This window comes from Meles meles, chromosome 10 (assembly GCF_922984935.1).
Source record: "Meles meles chromosome 10, mMelMel3.1 paternal haplotype, whole genome shotgun sequence".
Classification (NCBI taxonomy): Eukaryota; Metazoa; Chordata; class Mammalia; order Carnivora; family Mustelidae; genus Meles; species Meles meles.
Genome location: NC_060075.1, coordinates 76806058 through 76833165, shown reverse-complemented (window position 1 = coordinate 76833165; position 27108 = coordinate 76806058). Strand labels below are relative to the sequence as shown.

At 36.9% G+C, this 27108-nt stretch overlaps 2 protein-coding genes across 6 annotated transcripts in view; one reads left to right on the top strand and one right to left on the bottom strand.

Annotated features, from left to right (window-relative positions):
- SLC25A40 (solute carrier family 25 member 40) overlaps positions 1-8931 on the bottom strand; it is a 57482-nt gene extending 48551 nt beyond the window's left edge. For 3 of the 4 annotated variants that reach the window (XM_046020543.1, XM_046020544.1, XM_046020540.1), the window contains exon 1: positions 8732-8931. The gene's annotated coding sequence lies outside the window, so the exon portion shown is untranslated. Of the gene's footprint in view, positions 1-3519; positions 3555-8731 lie in introns of all 4 variants that reach the window. The other variant, XM_046020541.1, reaches the window with a different exon arrangement.
- A 127-nt stretch (positions 8932-9058) lies between these two features.
- DBF4 (DBF4 zinc finger) overlaps positions 9059-27108 on the top strand; it is a 30071-nt gene continuing 12021 nt past the window's right edge. For both annotated transcript variants that reach the window (XM_046020000.1, XM_046019998.1), the window contains exons 1-6: positions 9059-9383; positions 10645-10814; positions 17052-17231; positions 18870-18920; positions 19454-19523; positions 19731-19807. In XM_046020000.1, coding sequence (XP_045875956.1) covers positions 9338-9383; positions 10645-10814; positions 17052-17231; positions 18870-18920; positions 19454-19523; positions 19731-19807 — 594 coding nt within the window. In that variant the 5' untranslated portion in view covers positions 9059-9337. The remainder of the gene's footprint in view (positions 9384-10644; positions 10815-17051; positions 17232-18869; positions 18921-19453; positions 19524-19730; positions 19808-27108) is intronic.

The window sequence follows — 27108 nt, the reverse complement described above, 5'->3', positions numbered from 1 at the left end:
TACACTTTCCAAACGTGAATGAAGATATAGAAAATCTGAACAGACCAATTACTAGTAATAAAATGGAAACCATAATCAAACAACTTCCAACAAACAAAAGTCCAGACCCAGATGTATTTACAGGGGAATTTTACCAAACACTTAAAGAATAGTTAATACCTAGTGTCCTCAAACTATTCCAAAAAACAGAAGAGTAAAGAAAGCTTCCAAATACATTCTATGAGACATTCATTACCCTATACCAAAACCAAACATATATTCTACAAAAAAATGAAAATCACAGGGCTATATCTCTAATGAACACAGATGCAAAGATCCTCAACATAATACTAGCAAACCACACTCAACAATACATTAAAAAGATTATTCACAATGATCAAGTGGGATTTATTCCAGGGATGTAAGGATGACTCAATATTCACAAGTCAATCACTGTGATACACCACATCAACAAAACAAATGACAAAAATCACATGATCATTTCAACAAGTGCAGAAAAAGCATCTGACAAAATTCAACATTTATTCAAAAAGTTTGTTTTTTGTTTTTGTTTCTTTTAAGGGGGGAGAAAGGAGAGGGAGGCAATCTTAAGGAGGCTCCATACCCAGCACAGAGCCTGATGTGGTGATAGATCTCATAATCCTGAGATTATAACGTGATTTGAAATCAAAAGTTGGACACTTAACTGACCAAGCCACCCCAAAAATGTGGGCTTATAGGTAATATACCTCAACATTATAAAGGCCAGAGAGAATGGAAAACCCACAGTGAACATTACACTCAACAGTGAAAAATGGAGATATTTTCCTCTATGTTTAGGAACAAGAAAAGGAAGTTCACTCTTGCCACTCTTATTTAATAGAGTACTGGAGTCCTAGCTGCAGGAACCAAACAAGAAAGACAATGCATCCACATTGGTAAAGAAGTTAAACAGTCACTATTTGCAGATGTCATGATACTATACATAGAAAACTCTAAAGAGTCCACCAAAAAACTTTTAGAATAAATGAATTCAGTAAAGCTGCAGGATGTAAGTTACATGCAGAAATCAGTAGCATTTCTATACACCAATAACAAAGTAGAAGAAATAGAAGTTAAGGAAATAATTCCATTTACATTTATTCCAGAAAGGATAGAATATCTAGGAGCAAACTTAACCAAGGAGATGAACGACTTGTACTCTATAACACTGATAAAATAAACTGAAGGCAACACAAATAGAAAGATATCCCATGCTGAAGGGCTGGAAGGATATTGTTTAAAATGTCCATAATACCCAAAGCAATCTTCAGATTGAATGCAATCCCTATTAAAATGGCAACAGCACTTTTTCTTTTTTTCACAGAACTAGATAGGTAATATGAAAATCTGTATCGAACCACTAAAGATCTCAAATACGCAAAGCATCTTGTGAAGGAAGAACAAAGCTGGAGGCATCACAATCCCAGTTTTCAAGATACACTATAAAGCTGTAGTAATGAAAACATTATGGTGCTTACACAAAAATAGACACATTTATCAGTGGAAAAGAATAGACAGCCCAGGAATAAATTAATGTACAACAAAGGCGGTACGAATAAACAATGGGGAAAAGACAGTCTCTTCAATAAACGATGCTGAGAAAACTGGATTGCTACGTGCTAAAGAATGGAAATGGACCACTTTCTCACACCATACACAAACATAAACTCAAAATAGATTAAGAACCTAAATGTGAGTCCCCAAACCATAAAACTCCTAGAAGGAAACATAGGCAGTAATTTCCTTGACATCGACCAGAGCAACATTTTTGTAGAGGTCTCCTCAGGAAAGGGAAACAAAACCAAAAATAAACTACTGGGATTACACTGATATAAAAAGCTTTCACCTAAAAAAAAAAAAAAAAGCTTTCACCTGACAAAGGAAATACCTACATAAGAAAAAGGCAATGTACCTAATGGGAGAAGACACAAGCAAATGATTATCCAATACTAGTGGAAGCAAAAATAAAAAGAACTCACACAATTCAACACCAAAAACACAAACAATGTGATTTTTTAAAAGGGCAGAGGACCCAGATAGACATTTTTCTAAATAAGACTAACAGATGGCTACAGACTTACAAAAAGATCCTCAACATCAGTCATCATCAGGGAAATGCAAATCAAACCAGAGTGAGATATCACCTTATACTTGTTAGGATGGCTAGAATGAAAAAGACAAGGAATAACAAGCACTGAGGGAATGTGGAGGAAAAGGAACCCTTTTCCCACCAACACTGTTGTAGTGTTGTAGTGTAGCCACTGTGGAAAACAGCATGGAGGTTCCTCAAAAACTTAAACAGAAGTACATATCATCCAGTAATTCTACTGCGGTATATTTAGCAAAAAACCCCCAAACAAACAAACATCCAACAACACTAATTCAGAAATATATATACAACCCTATGTTTATTGCAGTCTTACTTATAATAGCCAAGATATGGAAGCAACCCAAGTATACATTAATAGATGAATGGATAAGAAAGATGCTATATATAGTTACATATTATAATGTAGTATTACTGAACCATAAAAAAGGATGAGATCTTGCCATCTTAATAACACAGATGGACCTGGAGTTTACGCTAAGTGAAATAAATCAGCTGTAGAGACAAATACCATATGACTTCACATATATGTGGAACAAGTACAGTGAACTGATGCCTGCCAGAGGGTAGGGGATGGGAGAATACGCAAAATGGGTGAAGGGGAGTGAGAGATAGTCTTTCAGCTACATATTGAAAAAGTTACTGGGATAAAAGATACAGAGAATCAGGAATATAGTTAATGGTATTGTGATAGGGTTCTATGGTATCTTTTGGTAGCTATACTTGTGGTAAGCATAGCATATTGTATAAAAACCATGAGATACTACTTCACAGCAGTAAAAAGGTCATAATTTTAAAAAAAGGAAAAAGAAAAAGAATGATAGGTATGTGGAGAAACAGGAAATCTTTTACATATGCTGGTGGGAAAGTAAAACCAGGCAGCCACTGTGGAAAAGTTGGACAGTTCCTCAAAATTTTAAACACAAAATTTTCATATGGCCCAGCAATTCCAGTATTAGATATATACCTAAGAGAACTAAAAACATACAGTCTAACAAAAACTTGAAAGGTTCTGTATTTTGATTGCAGTAGTAATTACATGGATATACATATTTATTAGAACTCCATCAATACATTTAAAATGGGTCTATTTTATGGGACTATACCTGCCAAGGGATACATTCCACAACACCCAGTGGATGCCTGAAACCCCAGGCAGTAACAAACTCAACGTATGTGTTCTCCTATACACACACACCTACAATAGGACAGTTTAATTTATAAATTAGAAATTAACATATTAAGAAATCAGAAAATAAATCACACTAATAAACAGTAAGCAAACAAAAAAAGAATTAACAGTAAATAAGAACAGAACAATTATAATATATTAAAATAAAGGTTATGTTAATGTGGTCTCTTGCCATCTCAAAATATCTTACTGTACTCACCCTCCTCCTTGTGATAATGTGAGATGACGAAGTGCCTGCGTGATCAGACAAAGTAAGGTTAATGAAGCATTAGGCTACTACTGACCTTCTGACAATAGGTCAGAAGGAAAATCATCTGCTTCTGGGCCATGGTTGATGGAGGGTAACTGAAATCTGGGATAAGAAGGGACTACTTTATTAGAAACCTTTAAAATTTACATAATGAGATTTCTATGGGGTCTTATGTAGACCAATCTCACTGAGCATAACACGTGCCAGGTGCTCAATCAATGCAGAAGGAAAGAAGGAAGAGGGATTAACAGGTAGATTATTTTATAGTCATGGCTACATAGTATGTATTCTTTACCACCCTTAAGGTATTTACCCTCCAGTTCAGAGTGACATATCACCTCTGAATCAGCTCATTATCTTTAACAGTTCCCATGGATGCCATAGTGACCTGCGAATCATATTGTCTGAATCCACTTTCAATTTCTGAATTCTCCTGCCTTGTTTATTCTGCATTTTTTTACCCTTCACTGAAGTTGTGTTCAAGGTCTTGATACAATGAATTTCCCTGGTTTCTGAGCCCACCATTACCTGAGACAAGGACTCCAGCGCTACAGCTATCTTTTCATATGCTTAGCCTACAAAACAACCACTGAAAACCGTTAGGTCCTCCAACTCACCAGGGTATTGAGATTATAAGATATGAAAATTAAATTTAAAAAATAGCAAGCGAGGGGCACCTGGGTGGCTCAGTTATTAAACATCTGCCTTTGGCTTGGGTCAAGATCCCAGGGTCCTGGAATCAAGCCCTGCATGGTCCCTGCTTGGCAGGAAGCCTGCTTCTCTCTCTCCCACTCCCCCTGCTTGTGTCCCCTCTCTCACTGTTTCTCTCTCTGTCAAATAAATAAAATCTTAAAAAAAAAAAAACCAAGAGGACATATTTCAGAAGATAATACATCAATAGTTAGCATATAAATCAAATAGGAATATTACATAAAGCCCCAAATGAGCAGGAGATAAAGCTCCATCTAAGCTATGGGGCTTGCTATGAACAGGGAAGAAGAACAGGTGGAGAGGCTTAAGCAAAAGAAAGACAATAGGAAAGTGTGCCCAGAACAAAACACTCAAATTTGGATGTATGTGTGAGGTAGTCTGAAAAAGCAGATTAGGCCTCATTTCATAACCACAAAGATATGGGGTAGACTAAGCAGACAACTGTCTCCATTTATGATGTACTATAAGAGGTAAAATTGCCCAAGGTAATAAAAGTTCTTAGGAATAGAGCCAGTACTGAATGAAATTCATTTCTCCTGATTTACAGCCAAATTTTCATTTACTTAGACAATGATTCTACTCAGTGTTTTCTAACTTTGCTTAATATAACTCTTTAAACAAATGTCTCACCACAAATAACCTTGCCCCGTCCCCCATTCAGTTCTTCTTAAATGTATATCCTTCACCTGAAGCATACTTTAAGATATACTTTAACATAAACTTTATTATCTTACCAACAGTCCTGATTATTGACATGATAAGTAAGGGGGTTTCTATGCATCCAGGCCATAGATACATGACCAGTCTTTCCTGTACCTACTGAAAGATCTGAATTCCAATAATATTTTTAAAAATTAACCTTGAGTTGCAGATTAGAAAATTACTGACCAGTAAAACAGACTTTCTGCCTATTCAGAGCTTGGCATTATCACCTACAATGCAGTTAAGGGTGTGTCTAAAAGCTAGGATACAACTTTGTTACTGTTTCCTCATTATAATAAATATGAAAGGTAACTCAGCTTTCACTGGAAGATAAAGTGAGTTTTCTTTTTTTTTTTTTAAAGATTTTATTTATTTTTTGACAGAAACACAGAGAGAAAGAGAACAGAAGCAGGGGTAGTGGGAGAGGAAGAAGCAGGCTTCCCGCTAAGCGGGGAGACCAATGCGATGGAATGTGGAGCTTGATCCCAGGACCCTGGGATCATGACCTGAGTTGAAGGTAGATGCTTAACAACTGAGCCACCCAGGTGCCCTGAATTTTCAATTTTTTTTTTTTAAGATTTTATTTATTTATTTGACAGAGAGAAATCACAAGAGAGGTAGGCAGAGAGAGAGGAAGGGAAGCAGGCTCTCCGCTGAGCAGAGAGCCCGATGTGGGACTCGATCCCAGGATCCTGAGATCATGACCTGAGCCGAAGGCAGCGGCCCAATCCACTGAGCCACCCATGCGCCCCTGAGTTTTCATTTTTAACATTCAACAGAAATATGTTTAAGTCTTTCCCATATCCCCTAAACCTTCCAAAGACCCTATCCTCCCTTCCTATCACTATAATTCCCTACACTGACAAATTTTCTCAAAAGTACACTGTCTCCTCTTCAAGTCCCTTGTTCTTAACTAGTACTTATATCTTAGTCATATATATAAATTCTCCTACAGAAACAAATGACATTTTTTTTTTTAAAGATTTTATTTATTTGAGAAAGAAAGGGAGAGGGAAAAAGAGAGCACGCAAGAAGGGGTGTGGGCAGAGGGTGAGGGTAGCAGAGCCTCTGCTGAGCAGGGAGCCCAATATAGGGAGCTTGATACCAGGACCCTGAGATCATGACCCAGCCAAAGGCAGATGTTTAACCCACTGAGCCACCCAGGTGCCCTGGAAAACAAAGACATCTTAAACACTAGAATCAAAGGCCCATTTTTCAAGTCTTGGCCTTTTTGAATTCTTGAAGATGGAGGAGCTGGTGCAGAGGTCACTAGAAGGATACTACTCACTGAGCTCTGTGTACTAATTAAGCTTTCAAAAATGTTTCATTTCATCCTCACATCGGAAGTATCCCCTTTTCTTTCTATTCCCCTTTTCTTACCCCCTTTTCTTTTTTTTTAAATTTTATTTTTTTAAAGATTTTTATTTTTTTATTTGACACACACAGAGAGAGAGAGAGAGAGAGATCACATGTAGGCAGAGAGGCAGGCAGAGATAGAGGGGGAAGCAAGCTCCCTGCTGAGCAGAGAGCCTGATGCAGGGCTCCATCTCAGGACCCTAAGTTAACACCCCATGACCTGAGCCGAAGGCAGAGGCTGCCCCCTTTTCTTAGATTAAAATTGAGACTCAAAACTACCCAAAGCCAGATAGTGAAGCCTGCATGATCCCAATGTTTCTAAGTCTGTGATTTTGGATGATAAGTTTTGTTCCCAGTTCTCTTCCTAACTCTCTGGCCTTTTCTCCATCTTTCTCACTATTTCATCATTGTCTACTCATCACTGCTTCTCTTTTTTTTTTTTTTTTTTTTTTTAAAAGATTTTATTTATTTATTATTTCACAGAGAGAGAGATCACAAGTAGGCAGAGAGGCAGGCAGAGAGAGAGAGGAGGAAGCAGGCTCCCCGCGGAGCAGAGAGCCCGATGCGGGGCTCAATCCCAGGACCCTGAGATCATGACCTGAGCCGAAGGCAGCGGCTTAATCCACTGAGCCACCCAGGCGCCCCATCACTGCTTCTCTTATTTCATATGCTCTCCCAGGCAATTTCATTTCCTTCCATGACTTTAACTACATTCTACATCCACGTTTCTCAATCTTAAAGCTTTTTATAAACAAAAAATCTTGTGCTCTTTCTGTAGTTCACATTTTTTAAATTTTTACTTTTTAATGAATATACAATGTATTATTTCTTTCAGGGGTCTGTGATTCATAAGTCTTTTTTTTTAAGTTTTTTTTTTATTTATTTGACAGAGATCACAAGTAGGCAGAGAGGCAGGCAGAGAGAGAGAGAGAGAGAGAGAGAGGAGGAGGAAGCAGTCTCCCCGCTGAACAGAGAGCCTGATGTGGGGCTCAATCCCAGGACTCTGAGATCATGACGGGAGCCGAAGGCAGAGGTTTTAAACCACTGAGCCACCCAGGCACCCCTGTGATGCATAAGTCTTACATTTTACAAATAGGTTGTCTTCCCCAGATAGAACATCTAATGTTGAATATGTTTTGTTCAAAATACACCTCCTCCTGCCTCTCAAGATCTGATTCCCTTATGCATCATTTTGGAGCTGAAGGTCTGTATGTCTCTCAAATCAACCTTCTTCCTCTTTTCATCCCACCCCCATGTCTCTTCTGAGTTACAAATATTACCAACTGCCTAATAATGATAGTTCCATGCTTTTCTCCCTAGGTCCTTCAACTAAAAGCCATCCACAACTAAACTCTCATTTCCCCTAGCAAACCTGAACCTCCTACCTCTTTGGAGTCTCCATTTTGGCTAACGGTTATTACAACGCATCCTTGTCTATGCTTTAAAGTACTTATTTGTGAAACAGTGATATTGGCACTAACTTCTCGCATCTCTATTAGTTCAAAAATCAACCATTACCAGCACTTGGGTGGTTCAGCCCATAAAGCTTCTGACTCTTGATTTAAGCTTAGGTCATGAGCTCAGCCAGGGTTTGGACTTCACGATGGGCCTGGAGCCTGCTTTACATTCTCTCTCTGTCCTCCTCTCGCTCCCTCTCTTAAAAAATTAAATAAATAGATCAACCATTAAACAACGAATGACTATTATGGCCAAAAGCTGATGAATGCAAAATCGCGGAAGGGTTAATGCTCTTCTTCTTTCACAACTCTGTAAGTAAAAACCCAGCACAATTCTGTGAAGCGGTTTTTCCCCACTTATAAAACAAAATTGACTTACTTTACAAAATATTTTAACGTAATCCTTACTATAATCCCATTATTACCTCCATTTCATAAGTGAGAAAAACAGGGACTCAAAGGGATTAGGTCATTTAACCACAAAGTTACGTGCTGTGCTGCTACGTGGCAGGTCCATACCCCAAACCCTAGGACTTGAGATTTCAAATTCCACTTTTTATTACTGTTGAAACAAACTTCACAATAAAACGTGATCAGGTCTGTGCAAAACAGAGGTCAAAGGAGCAGCACACAGTCAAATAAGTACCAAACGGCTCAAGGCGACCTGAACTCGCTCTAGGCTGGGTCCTACTCGGACCCCCGCTCCGACACCCCCAGCCCAGGCCGCTACAGGCCTGGAAGTCCCTCTTCGGCCTGTCTCGGGCAGGCAAGGTCGGCGGTGACCGCAGGAAAACCTCGCTCCGCGCCTCGGGGCGTGCTGGGCAGAGGCTCTCGCTGCCAACCAGCCCGGCCCCGCCGGAGGCTGAGTTCTACCTGGGCCGCAGCCGCCACGCCTTCAGCCTCCCGGGGAGCTGACCCGCGGCCAAGAAGCTTACCTGGTGAAGGAGGCAGCTGGTGGGCACGCGGTCCCGGCGACCCTGGGAGATGGGAATGACCCTGTTGGCGGGCTGGACTAGCCTCCGGGGCTAACTGCATTCACTATGTTAGGTCAACAGGAGTCACAAGGGCTCTTCAGGAGAGCGGAGGGACGTGAAGAAACGGGTGAAGAGCAGGGACCTGAAGCCTGAAAGGCATCGCCATGGGGGAGGGGCGGGGGGGGGGGCGGAGACGCGGCCCGTGGGGGCGGGGCCCACGGCGCGAGGAGGCGGGCACTTGGGGGCGAGCGCGAGGCGGGGCGCGGCGCGCGGCGTGAGAGAGGGCGGGGCGCGCGTCTGGGCGCCGCGGCCGCGTGACGCGTTTTCAAATCTTCAACCGCCGCAGCCCACTCGTTTGTGCTTTACCTCTTCCTCCTCCGCGCCTCGGGGTGGGATCCGGCCCCGGAAACCCGGACGGTAGACGCGGCATCTCTGTTGCGTGGGTGTGGTAGTCTGCGGAAGGGGAAGAGGCGACCGGTTGATAAATCGGCCTCGAGGAGCTGTGTTTTCTTGGCCGCCCGGCGCGACCCTCTCCCGAACCCAGCATGTAGGTACCGGGCGGCTGCGATGAACTCCAGAGCCATGAGGATCCACAGCAAAGGACATTTCCAGGGTATGAAGCCCCTCCTCCACTGCAGTCCCTTTAATCCTTTTCTCCCCTCGTGGTTCCACCATTGATTCTTTAGAGTTCTTCCCCCAGGTCCCTCCTCCTTTTCTTTTCGGGCTTGTGCGTCCTTCTCTGTGGCATGAAGGAGGGCTCGGTCCAGAGCTTTGCCTTAGAAAAGGAAAGGATCCCAACCGGGCCCCTCGCGCTGTTCACACTCCAGTCGCGGCCCCAAATTCCCGGGGGTGCCGTTGGTTGTAAAACTAGAAAACTGTGCGGACCTGAGACCTGCCCGGGCCTCGGACAGATGTTGAGACTCAGCTCAGGCCCTTTGAGGCTGCATTCTCGATTTGAAAGCAGAGGTGCTCGTGGCTTTTAGGTTTATGATTAAATTGGGTGATTGTGGGTGGGTTTTTGGCCTTATTCTTAAATTTTTTTTTTCACTCGTAAAGTTAAGAGATACTATTTGTATTTCAAACACAGCACTGCTGTTTTCAACATTACAGACAGAAATGAAAGCATATTTCCATTTTCGACTACTTTGTATGGTAAAACATAACAGCTTCCAAGTTTTTTTTTTCTTTCTAATATATCTAGAATATATATGTCGTATATATATATGTAGGAATTTTCAACGTATGAACAGATTGTGTTATGAAAGTTAATTTTTAAAGCAGTTGTTTCCATCACAGTTCTGTTTTCAAAGGAAATAATGAAGTGAATGGTGATTTGGATCTTAAAATGGACCATTTAGTTCTAATATATAGACAAACTATAGGAAACTAAACCTTGGAACGTTTTGAGGACAAGGGCATCATGTGTAGCAGGTTTATTCTGTTGACAAGTTTTTTAACATTTTAAGCCCGTTTTCAGTGTTCAACAGAATATATTCTTCATAAATATTTCTGAGTAAATAACTCTGGAATTTACATAGTAAGGAGGAAAATCTTTCAAAAAGGTTTTAGATAGTTTCCACCGTAATACATAAAAACATGAACAAATGCATAAATACTTACTGCAAGTTGAATTATTGGCTTAGAACAATAATTATTTTATGATACAGTATCTGTTAAAACAAGTACGGTATTTTGCTTTTATCCTAAGTACTACAAAGAAATACATTAAAATGCCATTGAGTTTTTAACTGATGGGATTATAAAGACTTTTCCTCTCCTGTGATATGATGACTGTATAAAAATATTTTTAAAACAGTAGAAATTTCTGTCTACATAAAACATGATCTAATTCTGTATATTTTTTTAAACAACAGGTGGGATCCAAGTCAAAAATGAAAAAAACAGGTCTTTAAAATCTATGAAAACTGATAACAAACCAGAAAAATCCAAATATAAGCCGCTCTGGGGAAAAATATTTTACATTGACTTACCTTCTATGACCATATCTGAAAAACTGCAAAAGGACATTCAGGATCTGGGAGGGGTAAGTCAAAATATACACTTCAACAAAAAAGAAAAAATTTTTAGCTAGTACTTTCTAGTATGTAAACACTATAGATTATCATATTGGAAAACTTAACCATATAAGCACCAAGCTTAAAACTTATCAGCTATTTGACATTAACAAGAAACTATTTGTTTTAACTTTTTGTAGCCTAATAGGCTTTCAGGTTTCCATGATTTTTAGTTTAGTGTAAAGTTCGCAAAGTGTGAGAAATGTGACTCCCTCCTTTGTCCTGTTTGAACCTTTGATTGCCTTCTCATTGTAATGTTTGTGTGTCCACCAGGTAGCAGGAACTCCTTGATTATAGTTATTGGGGAACTACATAAATTTGTCTGGATTAGCATAATGGTAAGAATATTATCTGCAGAATAAGGAGAACTACATTGAACCACAGAGAGTTAAATTACTCTGAGTGGTAACCAACTCAATAGAATGAATGTCCTTAGGGGCACAGAATTTGTATTAATATTAAGAACTCTCTTTCATAACTTATACATTGAGTAAATGATTAAGAAATTAGAAAATCTGAGCAAAATTTTAAGATTTTCTTGTGAGTGAGATTATGGGGTAAGTTTAGCAAGTGAGGTTAAGAATTTATTAATTTCTTTCCTAATTCTTCCTATTTAAAAGGATTTGTGCTGCACTTTGAATTTGTTGAATAATCTTTGAATAATCTGCCATTCCTAAAATAGAGATTTTGCAGAACAACATGTAATAAGTTTCTTAGAATTGTTTATTGGTGTGGTCCTCATTTACTTATTTGAAAGAATATAAGACAGCATGGCTGGGGGCAGAGGGAAGGGAGAATGCAGGGCTCTATCCCAAGACCCTGGGGTCATGACCTGAGCCAAAGGCAGACCCTTAACCAGCTGAGCAGCCAGGTACCCCTAGTTGTTAATTCATTTTCTTAAAACATTGTCACATTTGTCATAGCAGTAATATGTATCAAATGACCATATGACTGCATTCCTAAGAATCACGTTTTGTAGGCCAGCCACCTTTGAATAAAGACTCCTTTTATTCATTTTAGAAAGTAAGTGCTTAAGGGTCAAGAGAAGTAAAATAACTTGCCCAGTGTAGGATTAGCCTCCTAATTCCTCTAGCAATTAATGGCTTCAGAGTAGCTATCTGATACAGTTTCACAGATTTCTCAAATATGATGAATAACCCAGATCTAAATCAGTGATTTCAGGGGTGCCTGGTTGGCCTGGTCGGTTAAGGATCTGCCTTCAGCTCAGGTCATGATCCCAGGGTCCTGGGATCAAGTACGGAATTGAATTGGGCTCCCTGCTCAGCTAGGAACCTGCTGCGCCCCCTGCTAGTGCGCTCCTCTCTGTTAAATAAATAAATAAAATCTTCAAAAAAAGTAAATCAGTCATTTTATATTTGTATTTTTAGCAGTAGATCCCTTCAAACAAAGTCATTCAGAAGTCTAATGTATAAAGCCAGTAAAAAGGAAACTGTTAAAGCTAGAACACCAGTTCTGGTTAGCACAGGGATGCTTACAGTTGCCCTCTTTTTCTCTCATTCCCACAGCAGTTCCTGAGGTACTTGCAAGAAACAAGTTTTGAACTAAATTAAGCATTTGATAATAGTTGGGAGACCTTTGGGTTATACACTTCAAATTTTTATCCTAAAATGGTTTGAAGTAGACCAGTGAAGTAAAGAGCATATTAAGAACATGAGTTTTTACATTTTTTCTTTGAACTGTGGATTTTCAACTGAATTTGACTTAACTGTACTTAATTTCTCTTTTTAAAAAATTTTTTATCAATTTATGATCCCTCTGCACACTTATCTTTCCAATAATTCAGTGATGTCCTGTTTGTGATCTTATGGCATTATTATCTCTATCCCTAAAAAAAAAAAAAAAGACTTCTTTCAGATGATCTGTTACATTATAAAGGAATTTTGATCTCTAGACACTAAGAGTTTTAGGGTTCAACTTTAAGAAATAGTTGAGGGGCACCTGGGTGACTCAGTGAGTTAAAGCCTCTGCCTTCTGCTCAGGTCACAGTCCCGGGTCCTGGGATCGAGCCCTGCATCGGCCTCTCTGCTCACCAGGGAGCCTGCTTCCCCCCCCCACCCCACCCCCGTCTGCCTCTCTGCCTGCTTGTGATCTCTGTCAAATAAATAAGTAAAATCTTTAAAAAAAAAAAAAAGAAAAATACTTAGTTGAATAGACATTCTTTAAAAGGATGATTCTTGTTCCTTAATTTTTAGGATGACTTAGGCCCTTTATTATTTTGTAACTTATCTTCAGATTATAATCAATGTTATCTTTTTCTGTAATTGTCCACTTTGTGCACTTGTTTTCTCTACTCTTAATGAAAACATACCCCATCTTCTGGGAGAGTACACATCTGACAAATTCAACCACTGCAAGCACAGCAGTGAAGTCTGACATAATGGGGAAATATCTTTTAATAGTGGCAAAGAATGTAGCTGTTTCAAAACCATCTTATGGAACCAACCATATTTAGGTCCATATGTAAACATTCTCGGCTAAAATAAGGCAGTTGAAGACAGAGATGCCTTGCCATATCATGAACTTGAAGACAGAGTTACTTGTTCATTATAACTGAGTGACTCAAAAATGTTGCAGGTTTACTCTTTAAAAGACCTAAATTCAACAATAGCTAATAAAATTAAAGACCAGGATGAAACTAAGTCAGCACTGCAGGGGTATGGTATTTTGGTAGATTTCAAAAATGAATCTTAATGTCCATCCTGCCCCTGATCTAGGTTGAGATTACATGGGTACAGTTAATTGTAACACAACATGTAATAGCAACAAGAGGGAGAAATTACTTCAAATTAAGAAATCTTAGAAGCTGTTGTACAGACACAATTTGAAGTCAGCTTTGAAGAATGGTTATGATTTGAGCATGTAGAAATTATTCCAAAATTATTCCATTGGCATCTTTAGTATGCTAACACAATTTTTTTTTTTTTTAAGTTTTATTTATTTATTTGACAGAGAGAGATCACAAGTAGGCAGAGAGGCAGGTAGAGAGAGAGGAGGAAGCAAGCTCCCCGCGGAGCAGAGAGCCTGATGTGGGGCTCGATCCCAGGACCCTGAGATCATGACCTGAGCCGAAGGCAGCGGCTTAATCCACTGAGCCACCCAGGCGCCCCAGTATGCTAACACAATTTTAGCTGCTGGGGATGCAAAAATACTTAAGATGTAGTCTACTGCTCTCAGTCTAGGGGTATATCAGACACCTAAATCATTTACAGTATAGCATTGTCAGTGCTTTAACAGAAGTTATATAGACATTACCATTAGAATAAATTGAAGAGGGACATCTGGGTGACTCAGTCGGTGAGGCGTCCAACTCTTGATCCCAGCTCAGGTCTTGATTTCATGGTTGTGACTTCAAGTCTCACGTTGGGCTCCACCCTGGGCATGGAGCCTACTTAGAAAAAAAGTATAGAGATGAAAGTGATTAACTTTGCCTTTAGGAATCATAGCAGAGATAGAACTTAACCTAAGTCTTGAAAGTCTAGTAGAAATATACCAGGTAGGATGGACAAACTAAATAGAGGGAAGAATATAGTTTATGTATAATTTGAGCAACTAATGATATTACAGTGTGACTTGAGCTTGGGATTTAGATGGGGGTGGAAATAGCAAGAAACAATGTATATTGGGGCTAAACCGTGAAAGATGTTTTGTTTACTACTACAGGAACCGGAAAACCAAAGGAAATGTGTGGTACTAGCATAAGGAAATAGAGACCTTAGAAATAAACTATTGTATATATGATCGATTTTCAGCAAGGGTGCCAAGACATTCAGTGGGGAAAGGACAATCTTTTCAATAGCTGATGCTTGGAAAACTGCAAAGAATGAAGTTAGACTCTTATCATACATCATATGCTAAAATAATTAAAAATGGGTCAAGTTCTTGAGGAAAGTATGGGGAAAAGCTTTATGACACTGGATTTGGTGTCGATTCCTTGGATATGAAACCAAAGGTACAGCAAACAGATGAAAAAATAGGTAAATTGGACTTCATAAAAAGGAAGAGGTTTTGTGCTTAAAAGGTTACTATCAAGAGGGTAAAAAGGACAGTCCACAAAATGGGAAGAAAAAATATTTGCAGATCATGTATCTGATTAGGTGATTAATATCCAGAAGAAGATACCATGTCACATCTGTTAGGATGGTCAGTATCAAAAAAAATACATGTTGGCAAGAGTGTTTGGAGTTTGAAACCCTTTTGGGTTGGTGGAATTGTAAAATTGTATAACTGCTATGGAAAACAGAAGTTGCACCCAAAAGAATTGAGAGACCTTGAAGAGATAATTTATATACTTATGTGCATAGCAAGCATTATTCACAATAGACAGCAGGTGGAAACAACCCAAGTTTTCATCAGCAGATCAATGGATGAACAAAATGTGTGTACATACAATGGAATTGCATTCCTTTTCAAGGTTGAATGAAATTCTTACCCTTGCTAAAACATGGACGAACTTTGAAAACACTGTACTAGGCAAAATAACTCAGACACAAAAGGACAATTATAGGATTTCACCTATATGAATTATCTAGAATAGTTAAATTCATAGCAAAAAGTAGAACACGGATTAAAAGGGGCTGGGAAGAGGAGAAGATGGGGAGTTACTGTTTAATGGATAGTTTCAGCTTAGGATGGTGAAAAAGTTCTAGAAATGTATAGTGGCAATGGTTGCACAACATTATAATTGTATGTAACTGCCATTGAATTGCATCTTAATAATGGTTAAAATGCGCAATTTAATATATATTTATCACAATTAAAAAAAAATATGTAGGAGAGAGGGGTGCCTGTGTGGCTCAGTGCCTTAAAGCCTCTGCCTTCAGCTCAGGTCATGATCCCAGGGTCCTGGGATTGAGCCCTGTACAGGGCTCTCTGCTCAGTGGGGAGCCCGCTTCTCCCCCGCCCGCAACCCCCGCTCTCTGCCTATTTGTGATTTTTGTCCGTCAAATAAAATCTTTTTAAAAAGATAAATAAAAATATGTAGAAGAGTATGTTTTTTTGAAAAATTGGAACCTCTGGCAATGCTAAGGCCACATATTTATGAAAATGAAGAAAGCATTTGATGTGTAAATTGTGCATTTATATTCCTCCTGGCCCTTGTGAGCATTTGAGTTTGTAATCCCTGAAATAAATAAATATGGATGTCTTATTTACTAGTTTATGAAAATGCTGCTCAGACAAAAGGGAAGTAGTGATGTACACTTAACCAAAGGGGCCACTTGTGCAAGCAGCAAATTCTACCTAATAGCGTAGATGGAATTATTTCATCTGTTACATAGTTTGCTTCATTTTTTTTATCATTTCCCTTTATGTTATGAGATCCTATAGAAAATGTAAATTAAAATATTATAGAAATCTTACATTTACGAAAATAATGATTAATAGTATTTATTTCTACTTTAATATTCCTGCCCTTGGATGGGAGTGATGTTTGTTAACATTGACATCTGGTACTTGAGTTTATAAATTCAGGCATTTAAGCAGTGATTTTCAGACATTTTAGTAGGGAAATTATTTTCAGTCTTATACTCTAAGGGTAGGGATCTCCTTCCTGTTAAAGTCTTACAGTAAGATGTTAACTGATTTGAACTGTCCTGCCCAGTATGATAGCCATCTGGTACATGTGGTATTGAAATTTAATTAATACTGTGTTGAAGAAAACTTAAAATTTAATTGCTCAGTCATATTAGTTACCTTTGTTACATTTTAAGTGCTGAGTAGCCACATGTGGTGAGTTGCTACCATATTGAACAGTGCTAATAAAGAACATTAACCATTGCATTAAGTTCTACTGGACAGTAGAACTTGGTAGAGCATGGACTGAATCAGAATATCTGTATTCAAATTCTGTTATTTACGCTGATGTAACCTCAACCAAGTCACTTAACTTCTCTTTAATTTTCTTTTCCACAAAATGAGGATATTAGTAATATTAATACCATGGGGTTGTTATATGGATTAAATTAATTGGGATATATGAAGTACTTAAAAATAGTATCTAGCATATGCTGGCTGTTACTGGAACGCCCAGTGTACTTCCTCAGAACTTCGATTCAGAAGAACACAGTATAAAAACCACCAATTTACAAAATAATTGCAATGTGTCAAATTGGTATTTTAAGATGTACCTGAGATTTAAGAGTTTATGGTTTCTATGGCTTATTTGAAAATACTTTGTTTTCCTTTAGCGAGTTGAAGAATTTCTCAGCAAAGATATCAGTTACCTTATTTCAAATAAAAAGGAGGCTAAATTTGCACAAACGTTGGGGAGAATTTCTCCTGTACCAAGTCCAGAATCTGCATATACTGCAGAAACAACTTCACCTCATCCCAGCCATGATGGAAGTTCATTTAAATCTCCAGATTCAGTAAGTCTCTTAAATGTGCTTTGAGATGTTCAGAAAGGCTATAGCCTGAGGATTTCATGATTTTTCAAGAGCAGACTGGCAGCAGAATTCATGTAGGTAAAACAATATCTACATTATGGGTGGCTTTCCAGTGAATAAGGTTACTGTCTTATAGAAAGGTGATTTGTCTCCTAATACTTTGGGTCATACTCTGCTAAAATAATACTTTTTGCCTTTGGGGTTGGCTTTTATTTTTAAGAGTTAATTATAACTAAAAAGTAACAGCAGATCATTATTTAAAGTAGAAATGGAAACCTTTTCTTTGTGTCACAGCAGGAGTAGGCAAACTATGGCATGGGCCAAGTCCAGACTGTCCCTGTTTTTTACAGCCTTTGAGCTAACCATGGTTTTTACATCTTCAAATGCTTAGGCAAAAATTGAGAGAATATTTTATGACAAATTTAAATTCAGATATCAAAGTCCATAAGTAAAGTTTTATTGAAACCAGCCAGACCTGTTCATTTACATATTAACTGGTTGCTGTCCTGCTATAAAGGAAATACTGGATAGTTAGGACAGGTACTATATGGCTTACAGAACCTAAAACGTGCTCTCTGGCCCTTTACAGAAAAGATTTGCCAGCCCCTGTTTTAGTTACTCTATTGGCAAGTTAGAAGTTTCAGTGAGGGATAAATTGGGGAGGGGGAAAAATAGAAATATATACAGGAAGAAAAGTCAAGGAAGGCTCATGTATTTTTTCACTTCATGCTTTTTTGGAGGAATGAGATTATATACTAGTGACTAGTTCCAAATTAATTGTTGGTCATAGCATTTCAATTTATTCTCCAGTGTTGTATTTAAAATGAGAAATAACTATATATATATTTATAATAAATTGTATATGTATATACAATATTTTCAGGTCTTCATTTGAATACAAAATTAGAATCTGAACTTGCTGGTTATAGACAATTTACTACAAAACTGGGCTTTGTTCTCATTTAGTTGTTTAGATGCTCTTTCGAAAAAAGAAAAGCTTTTTAATAGGTCTTATAAAGATCCTAAGGAAGTTGCCTTTTACTATACTTCATTGTGTTGATATTCATTAAGGTTTATACAAATAAATGTTCCCTATTTAAAATGTTATATTAAAATTTATAGATTTTATCAATTAATTTAGCTATTTTATATTTTTAAGTTTTTTTCCAATGAGGCACTATGTTACAACTTTTTGATGTTTGAGCTCTGATTTTTTTTTTTTTTTTGGATTTTTTTTCCATTTTATTTATTTTTTCAGTGTAACAGTATTCATTCTTTTTGCACAAAACCCAGTGCTCCATGCAAAACGTGCCCTCCCCATTACCCAACACCTGTTCCCCCAACCTCCCACCCCTGACCCTTCAAAACCCTCAGGTTGCCCCAACCTCCCACCCCTGACCCTTGAAAACCCTCAGGTTGTTTTTCAGAGTCCATAGTCTCTTATGGTTCACCTCCCCTCCCCAATGTCCATAGCCCGCTCCCCCTCTCCCAATCCCACCTCCCCCCAGCAACCCCCAGTTTGTTTTGTGAGATTAAGAGTCATTGATGGTTTGTCTCCCTCCCAATCCCATCTTGTTTCATTTATTCTTCTCCTATCCCCCTTGATTTTTTTTTTTATAGGTATGTTTGAGCAGAGGAAAATTACTAGTTGAAAAAGCTATCAAGGACCATGTAAGTATGAAATATAAAAATTTATTGTCTATATTCTTTTATTAAAAACTCAAGTGGAAATGGAGATGTTCCTGAAATCTTCTTTTCCTCATTTTTAATAGGAAAAGCCTAAATAGCAGCATAGATCTCATTTTACAAAGAACAGAATCTACTTTTCATGAAGAAACATCTCCATCTTGTGGCCTTTTAAAATATTACTTTAGTTGTATGAAGCGTATGGCATTTTTGTATTTTTATTTATTTTTATTTTTTTTTATTTTTGTATTTTTAAATGAACTTTCTTGAAACTGTTAACTGTAAGACTGAAGTTGCATTCTTGACAACTTAGTTGTCAAGAATATGGGAATATATTAAACAGGGTTAATTTATAAATTCCCAAAGAAAAAACTGATGTACTGATTGCTATTATAGTTATATAGAGTCTGTTCTGAATACAACCAAAGTGACAGTAACCTTCAAATAATTTTTAAAATTTAGCCTCATTTAAATTTGTAATTTTCTAGAAAAACTTTTGAACCTTTTTTATTTTACAGGATTTTATTCCTTCAAATAGTATATTATCAAATGCCTTATCATGGGGAGTAAAAATTCTTCATATTGATGGTAAGGATGTTATCAGTTTTTTTTGACAGTATTTTTTTAAAGTATTAATTTGTGCTATTTGGTTCCTGATTTTACATAGGGAGAATTCTGATAGCAAGAGATAGCTATAATGGTAATTATTTCACCTAAATCTGATATGAAGAAAATAGCAGTCTTTAACTTTAAAGGTAAAAATGCTAATCTTAAGCTTTTTTTTTTTTAATGAAGACATTAGATACTACATTGAACAGAAGAAAAAAGAACTATATTTACTCAAGAAATCAAGCACTTCTGTAAGAGATGTGGTATGTTATTCCTTAATTTTTAAACTAATTAAAGTGATCAAGGTTTTTTGTTTTTGTTTTTGTTTTAATATGTAAGTTTTTCTTACCAAGTAGAAAGTATTACTGCCAGAATATCCTAAGGGTAAACCTTTGTATTGTATTCATGTTTCCGTTATTTGAGTATCCTGTATTATCCTGGTATCGTTTAACTTTGAGGATTTTCTCATGAGGTAAAAGTTGTTCCTGGGATTTTTTTTCTTCTTTGGTTGCTGTTGCTTTTAACCAGCCACTTTAGTTCATTCTGAAGGAAAACACAATTGGCTTATTGCATGAAAAGCTTCTAATATGTATAATATACTTTTAATTGCTGTAGGTAGTGTTATAACAGTCTTGTTACGTACAATGATTATCTGACCTGACCTCAAAATGTTTGCTAAGTTAATGCATTAGGTGTTACAGTGTTAGACCTAATATTTCCATACCTTGTCTCTTCCCTTTTCAAAAACTAGCTTCTTCCTCAAAGCCTCTGTACAGAATCAAGGCTCTTCCTTGGAAATAAGTGCAATAAAACCTCTCTTAATCTATATCTTTCCCTACTTTCCAGTCTTTGTATCATCCAGACTTGTTAAATCTCCACTTTTATGCTTCCCATTCACTCTTGAACCTATGAGGTGTAAAACTACTGACTGGTTTGCCAAATGGAGTTAACAGTTTTTAAAACCATTTATGTTCTATCAGCTGTTGCTCATTTCCTCCTTTAATTTACCTGTTTTCTTCTGCAACTTCTCTCATCTTGTCTCATGGTTTTCATATCCGTGTATTCTTTTGTGGTCTGCTTTTTTTTCATTCAATACTTAAATGACTAAAATCTAAAAGGAAAAGTGTATAGATGAGTATATATAAAGACGTGTAGCCATAAGTACATTGGCATGTTTGGGAAATTTTCTGTAATGTAATACAACTTAATTTTTGAGTGGGAGAATGATAAGGAATCAGGAAAAATTGGCAACTTCACATAGGACCTTGCAGTTCTATATAAAGGAATTAAGTTTATCTGGAAGGGTTTGGAAAATTATTGAAAGATTAATAGGAAAGTAACCTGATCAAATAGAAGAAATACCTTCTGGTTCCAGTAAAGCATGTTTCCTGGCAAGACTGACATTTGGACAGTGGCTTTTGAATTCTTTTGAACAAATTGGTAGTAAGAAACCTATTTTATATCATGACTATGCCATAAATGCGTGTTATACGCACACTTAAAGTCTTTACAAATTTTATGTTTTTAATCACATTTGTATAAGATAGGAATAATTTACAGAAAAGAACAGTTTACTTATTACTTAAGTAAAAGTATTAATACTTTGAATGTTTTATTTACAAGTTAAAAAAAAAAACAACCTCCAAATGGCTATTTCCAAATTTTTATGAAATACTGGGTGAATATTCCTTGATTGAAGTAAGCTAAATACATATAAACTATCTTTATTGCACTTTGCAGATTTTTTGGATTGTATGTAGAAATAGATGTATGAAAATGTAAAAAAGGACATTATGGTTTCAGAATATACCAGTATATTATTTCTGTCTATATGCAGTGTATATAAATATATATTTGAAACAAATTTCACGAGGCATTGCTTATCCTTAATGTGATTCTTGCCAATATTTCTATAGTATTCTATTTTCATTTTTTAAAAATACTAGTCCCAACTCTAAATTGATATTATATCTGCTAATAGGTCACCGTTGATAGTTTAAGAAGTATTCAGGGGGCGCCTGGATGGCTTAGTTGATTGAGTGTCCTGATTCTTGATTTAAGCTCAGGTCATAATGATCCCAGGATTATTGAATCAAGCCTCATGACATTCTCTGTGCTCAGCAGGGAGTCTGCTTGAGATTCTTTCTCTTTCCCTCTGCTCACTCTCAATTCAACTCAATCTTTTTAAAAAAAAAAAGTATTCAGGGAGGGGCAGCTTGGTGGCTCAGTGGATTAGGCTTCTCACACTGGGTTTCGGCTCAGGTCTTGATCTCAGAGGGTTGAACCCCATGTCCAGATTCTGCTTGAGGTTTTTTTCCTTCCCTTTCTGTCTCCATCCGTTCCTCCCCAACTCTGTGTTCTCTTTCTCTAAAATAAATAAATAAAACCTAAAAAAAAAAAGTGTTCAGGAATATTTTGTTTACACATGCAACCATCAATATTTAACAGTCCTATTAGGTGCGAAGCACTAGGAGTATTTGCCCTCATGAAACAAAAACAATGACAAGTATGATAAATACCTGTGAAACATCTTACTTTTCTCTCAAAATCAAAAGGATTAGAATACCAAATATCTCTGTAATCCAGAATGTATAACTGGTCAACTTAATTCTAATACTTGAAAATTTTTTCTGTATGTAAAAAGAAAACGTTTCTGGAAAATTTCTGGTTTGTCAAGTACTAAAACATAAACTCTTCAATAAAGATGCATTTGTGGATCTTGAATGGACATGGATAAATCTTCTGCACACTAAAGACATACAAATTTTAAGGCATTATAATCTCTTAAATGCTCTTGTTAGCCTTTTATCTTTTAGAAAAAAGTTGAATGAATGTATTGTGCTTCACTATTTAAAATCCTTGGAGTTTTTTTTCCTGTTCTCATTTTCCCTGAAACTTTGAGGTTTTTTTTCTGTATATTTACATGAGGAATATTAGTCTTTTACTTTTTGATGTGTTTGGTTTTAGTGTCAGGGTGATGCTGCTCTCATAAAATGCTGGAACATATTTCCACTTAAATTTTCTAGACATGTTTTTGTAGAGTTGCTTTTATTTCTTAAGTGTTGATAGTATTTACCAGGAAGGTTATCTGGGCCTGTAATTTTTTTTTTTTAGTTGGAAAATTCCTGACTATGAATTCAGTTTCTATATTAGATAAAAGAAATTCAGGTTATTTATTGCTTATTTAGTGCACTTGGATAGTTTGTTTTTCAAGGAATTTGTGCTTGTTGTTTAAACTGTCAGACTGATGGCACAACTATTTGTAATATTCCTGTGTTAAGCTTTTAATGTTTATAGAGTCTGTGACCTCTTTAATTCCTGAGATCATTATTCCTTTTTTTTTCCCTTTTTGTTCATTTGGGCTAGTTATCAGTTTCATCTTTTCAAAGAACCAGCTCTACTGTAAATTTTTTTTGAGCTCTGCTTTACTGCTGTTCCATATATTTTATGTAGAACTTCATAGATACTTATGAACTTTATTTACATATTTACATGTATAATATATATGTTATATATGTCTATGTTATATATATTTATATGTGTGTATATATCTATATTGACAAGTCATCATCACTTAAAGTCCATAGTTTACGTTAGGGTTCACTTTTAGTGTTGTACATTGTATGGGTTCACACAAATGAATAGTGATATATATTTGCCATCACAGTAACCTACAGAATAGTGGAATATTTTCTATAAAAATGTTCTATGCTATATCTTTTCCTCCTTCCCTCCCTCGCTTATTCCTAACAACTACTGATCCTTTTTCCATAGTTTGGCCTTTCCAACATGTCATATAATTGGAGCCATACAATATATAGCCTTTTCAGATTGTCTTCTTCAGTAAGTGATAGGCATTTAAAATTTCTCCATGTCTTTTTATGACTTGATCTTTTATCTTTTTCTTTAAACTGCTGAATGATACCATTGTCTGGATTTGCCACAGTTCATCCACCTTCTGAAAGACATCTTGGTTGCTTCCAAGCTTTGACATTATGAGTAAATTACGTGTATATAAACAGCCATGTGTAGGTTTTTGTGTGGACACTAGTTTTCAACACATTTGGATAAATACCAAGGAGCATGATTGGTGGATTATATGGTTAGAGTATGTTTAGTTTGGTAAGAAGCTGCCAAACTGTCTTCCAAAATGGCTGTACCATTTTGCATTTCCAGCAGCAATGAACGAGCTGTTGTGTATTTCTGTTTTAATTCTATTATGGTCAGAACACATACTTCGTGTGATTTCAGTTCTTTTAAGTTTACTGCTATTTGTATAGTCCAGAATACAGTCTTTTTTTTTTTTTTTAAATGATTTTATTTACTTATTTGAGAGAGCAAGCACACGTTGTAAGGGAGAGGGACAGAGGGGGAGGGAGAGAATCTCAAGCGGGCTGTGTGCTGAGCTCAACACAGGGCTCCATCTCATGACCTTGAGATCATGAAACTTAACCAAAACCAAGATTCAGACACTTAACCCACTAAACCACCCACATGCCCCCAGAATATCGTCCGTCTTAATGCCAGCAAGTTCCAGGGGCATTTAAAAAGTATATTCTGAGGTTAATAGATGTCAATTAGGTCAAATTGCATAGCTTTTCTGTATTCATACTGATACTCTATCTTAGTCTAGCCATTATGGAAAGAGGGGAGTATTGAAGTTCCCAAATATGTTGTGGGTTTGTGTATTTTTCCTTCTCGTTCTATCATAGTTTTTGGTTTGTGTATTTTGAGCCTTCTTAGATGTGCACACATCTAATATTATTATGTCTTCTTTTTTTTTTTTAATTTTTTTTCCATTTTATTTATTTTTTCAGCGTAACAGTATTCATTGTTTTTGCACAACACCCCGTGCTCCATGCAAAACGTGCCCTCCCCATTACCCACCACCTGTTCCCCCAACCTCCCACCCCTGACCCTTCAAAACCCTCAGGTTGTTTTTCAGAGTCCATAGTCTCTTATGGTTCACCTCCCCTTCCAAATTTTTTTTTTTTTTTATAAACATATAATGTATTTTTATCCCCAGGAGTACAGGTCTGTGAATCGCCAGGTTTACACACTTCACAGCACTCACGATAGCACATACCCTCCCCAATGTCCATAGCCCCCTCCCCCTCTCCCAATCCCACCTCCCCCCAGCAACCCCCAGTTTGTTTTGTGAGATTAAGAGTCATTTATGGTTTATCTCCCTCCCAATCCCATATTATGTCTTCTTGGTGAATTGACCATTGCTATATAATGTCCCTTTGTCCCTTTTAGTATTTCTTGTTACGAGGTCTTTGAATATACTACAGCCACTCCAGCTTCCTTGTGATTAGTGTTTATGTGGTCTTTTTTATTCCTTCTACATTTACTATGTCTATGTATTTATTTTTAAAATTGGTTTCTTACAGACAGTTGAAAGTTGTCTTTTTATCATATCTGGCCATCTCTGTCTTCTAATTGGTGTGTTTTCATGACTTATACTTAATAATTATTAGTACAATTTAGGCCTGCCAATACACTAATATTTCTTTGATGGTTTTTGCATTTTATTCCTTTGTTTTCTTCTTTTTCTGCTGCTTTTCAGATTGTTTGAAGATCTTTCTATTGGCTTTTTGGCTATATTCATGTTTTTTTGTTTTAGTGGTTGCTTAGGTTTAACTATATCTACATAGCTTTTCACAGTCTATTTAGGGTTAATATTTTACCTACTTCAAATAAAACATAGAAGCCTTACAACTTTTTGAGCTCTCTATCCTCCCCCACCAGTCTTTATGATAGAGTTATTTTTGTTACATTTGCATTTATTGATAAACCCAGCAGGCATTGTTAACCTTTTTCCTCAAAAAAGTCAGGTAGAAGAGAATGTGAAAATGTCTTTATTTTGCCTTCATTCCTGTAAGATCTTTTCCCTGGATAACAAATTAGGAATAAAAAATTCTTTAGGTCTGTACTTCACAGGTGTTCTACAGCTCTATTTTGGCTTCCATGAATTTTGATGAAAAATTTGCAGTCATTCAGATTGTTATTTTCTTCTCTTTTTTTTTTTTTAACATTTTATTATTTATTGGACAGAAAGAGAGAGAGAGAGATCACAGGTAGGCAGATTAGCAGGCAGAGAGAGAGGGGGAAGCAGGCTCCCCACTGAGCAGAGAGTCTGATGCGGGGCTCAGTCCCAGGACCCTGAGATCATGACCTGAGCCAAAGGCAGAGTCTTAACCCACTGAGCCACCCAGGTACCCCAGATTGTTATTTTCTTATAAATAATGATCATTTTTCCCTATGTACTTAGCAAATTTTTAATTTATCTTTGGTTTTCAACAGTTTGGTTGTGATATGCCTTGGCTTGGGTTACTTAGAGATATTTCTGTTTGTTGTTCACTCAGCTTCTTAGAACTATAAATCTATGTTTGGAAAGTTTGGGCTATTTTGTTAAAATTCTTTTTCTTCACCATTCTGTTTCTGTATTTCCAATAACATTAAATTTAGACCTCTTATATTATAATCTAGAATACAAGGTACTTACTGAGTACTGTTCATTTTTTCCCCCATTCTTCTTTTCTCAGTTCTTCTTTTTTTTTTTTTTTTAGTATTTTATTTATTTGACAGAGAGAAATCACAGCTAGGCAGAGAGGCAGGCAGAGAGAGAGAAGGAAGCAGGTTCCCCGCGGAGCAGAGAGCCCGATGTGGGGCTTGATCCCAGGACCCTGGGATCATGACCTGAGCCGAAGGCAGAGACTTTAACCCACTGAGCCACAACTGAGAGAGAACCCCTCTCAGTTCTTCTAATTAAAGATTTCAGTTATCGATCTTCCAGTTTGCTGGCACTTCACTTGTTCATCTATGTTCTGTTTTCAAGCCCATCCAGTTAATTCTGTATTTCAAATCATGTATTTTTCACTTGATTTCTATACTAGTCTTCACTAGACTTCTACAATTTCCTTTTTTTTTTTTTTACTCTTTTTCTGCTGAGAATTTGTATCTTTCCATCATTTTAAGTGTATTTGCCCTTACTTTAGAGTCTTTTCCATGGCTCTACTACTTGCTGCCAACTCTGTAATTAGAGGTTCATCCTTCAGGCAACATTGTGAGAAAAAGAGGTTGGGAAATATACCCCCTTAAAGTGGTATCTCTAAGTTTGACTTCCTTCTACAATATGTCTGCTTTTGTTTACTTTTTAGTCCCCATGTAGTTGCTCATTGTATTTTCCTCAGAGTTTTAGTAGTAATCAGTGGGATTGTTTGACCGTATTGGACATACTCCACCTTGACAGGAATTAACAGACTATAATAAATACTTTAATAATTCCTTTGTTTAGTCTATCACAGAAGTTTGCTCAGTAAGGGCATCAAAATAACTTTAGGACTATTTTTAGATTATTTCATTAACTGTACCTTTTCCTCATTGGTTGATTTCTTTCTATAAAGGCAAAAACAATTTTAGCTAGAATGCAAGGTATTTGTTGGGTGTATTATAAAAGTGAGCTTGTATTATGTCGTTGTTTCATTTCTTTCGTTGACTTGATTTTTGAAAAAGCAAGTTTTCTCTTTTTTTCCCCCAACAAAACTATAGTAATTACCCT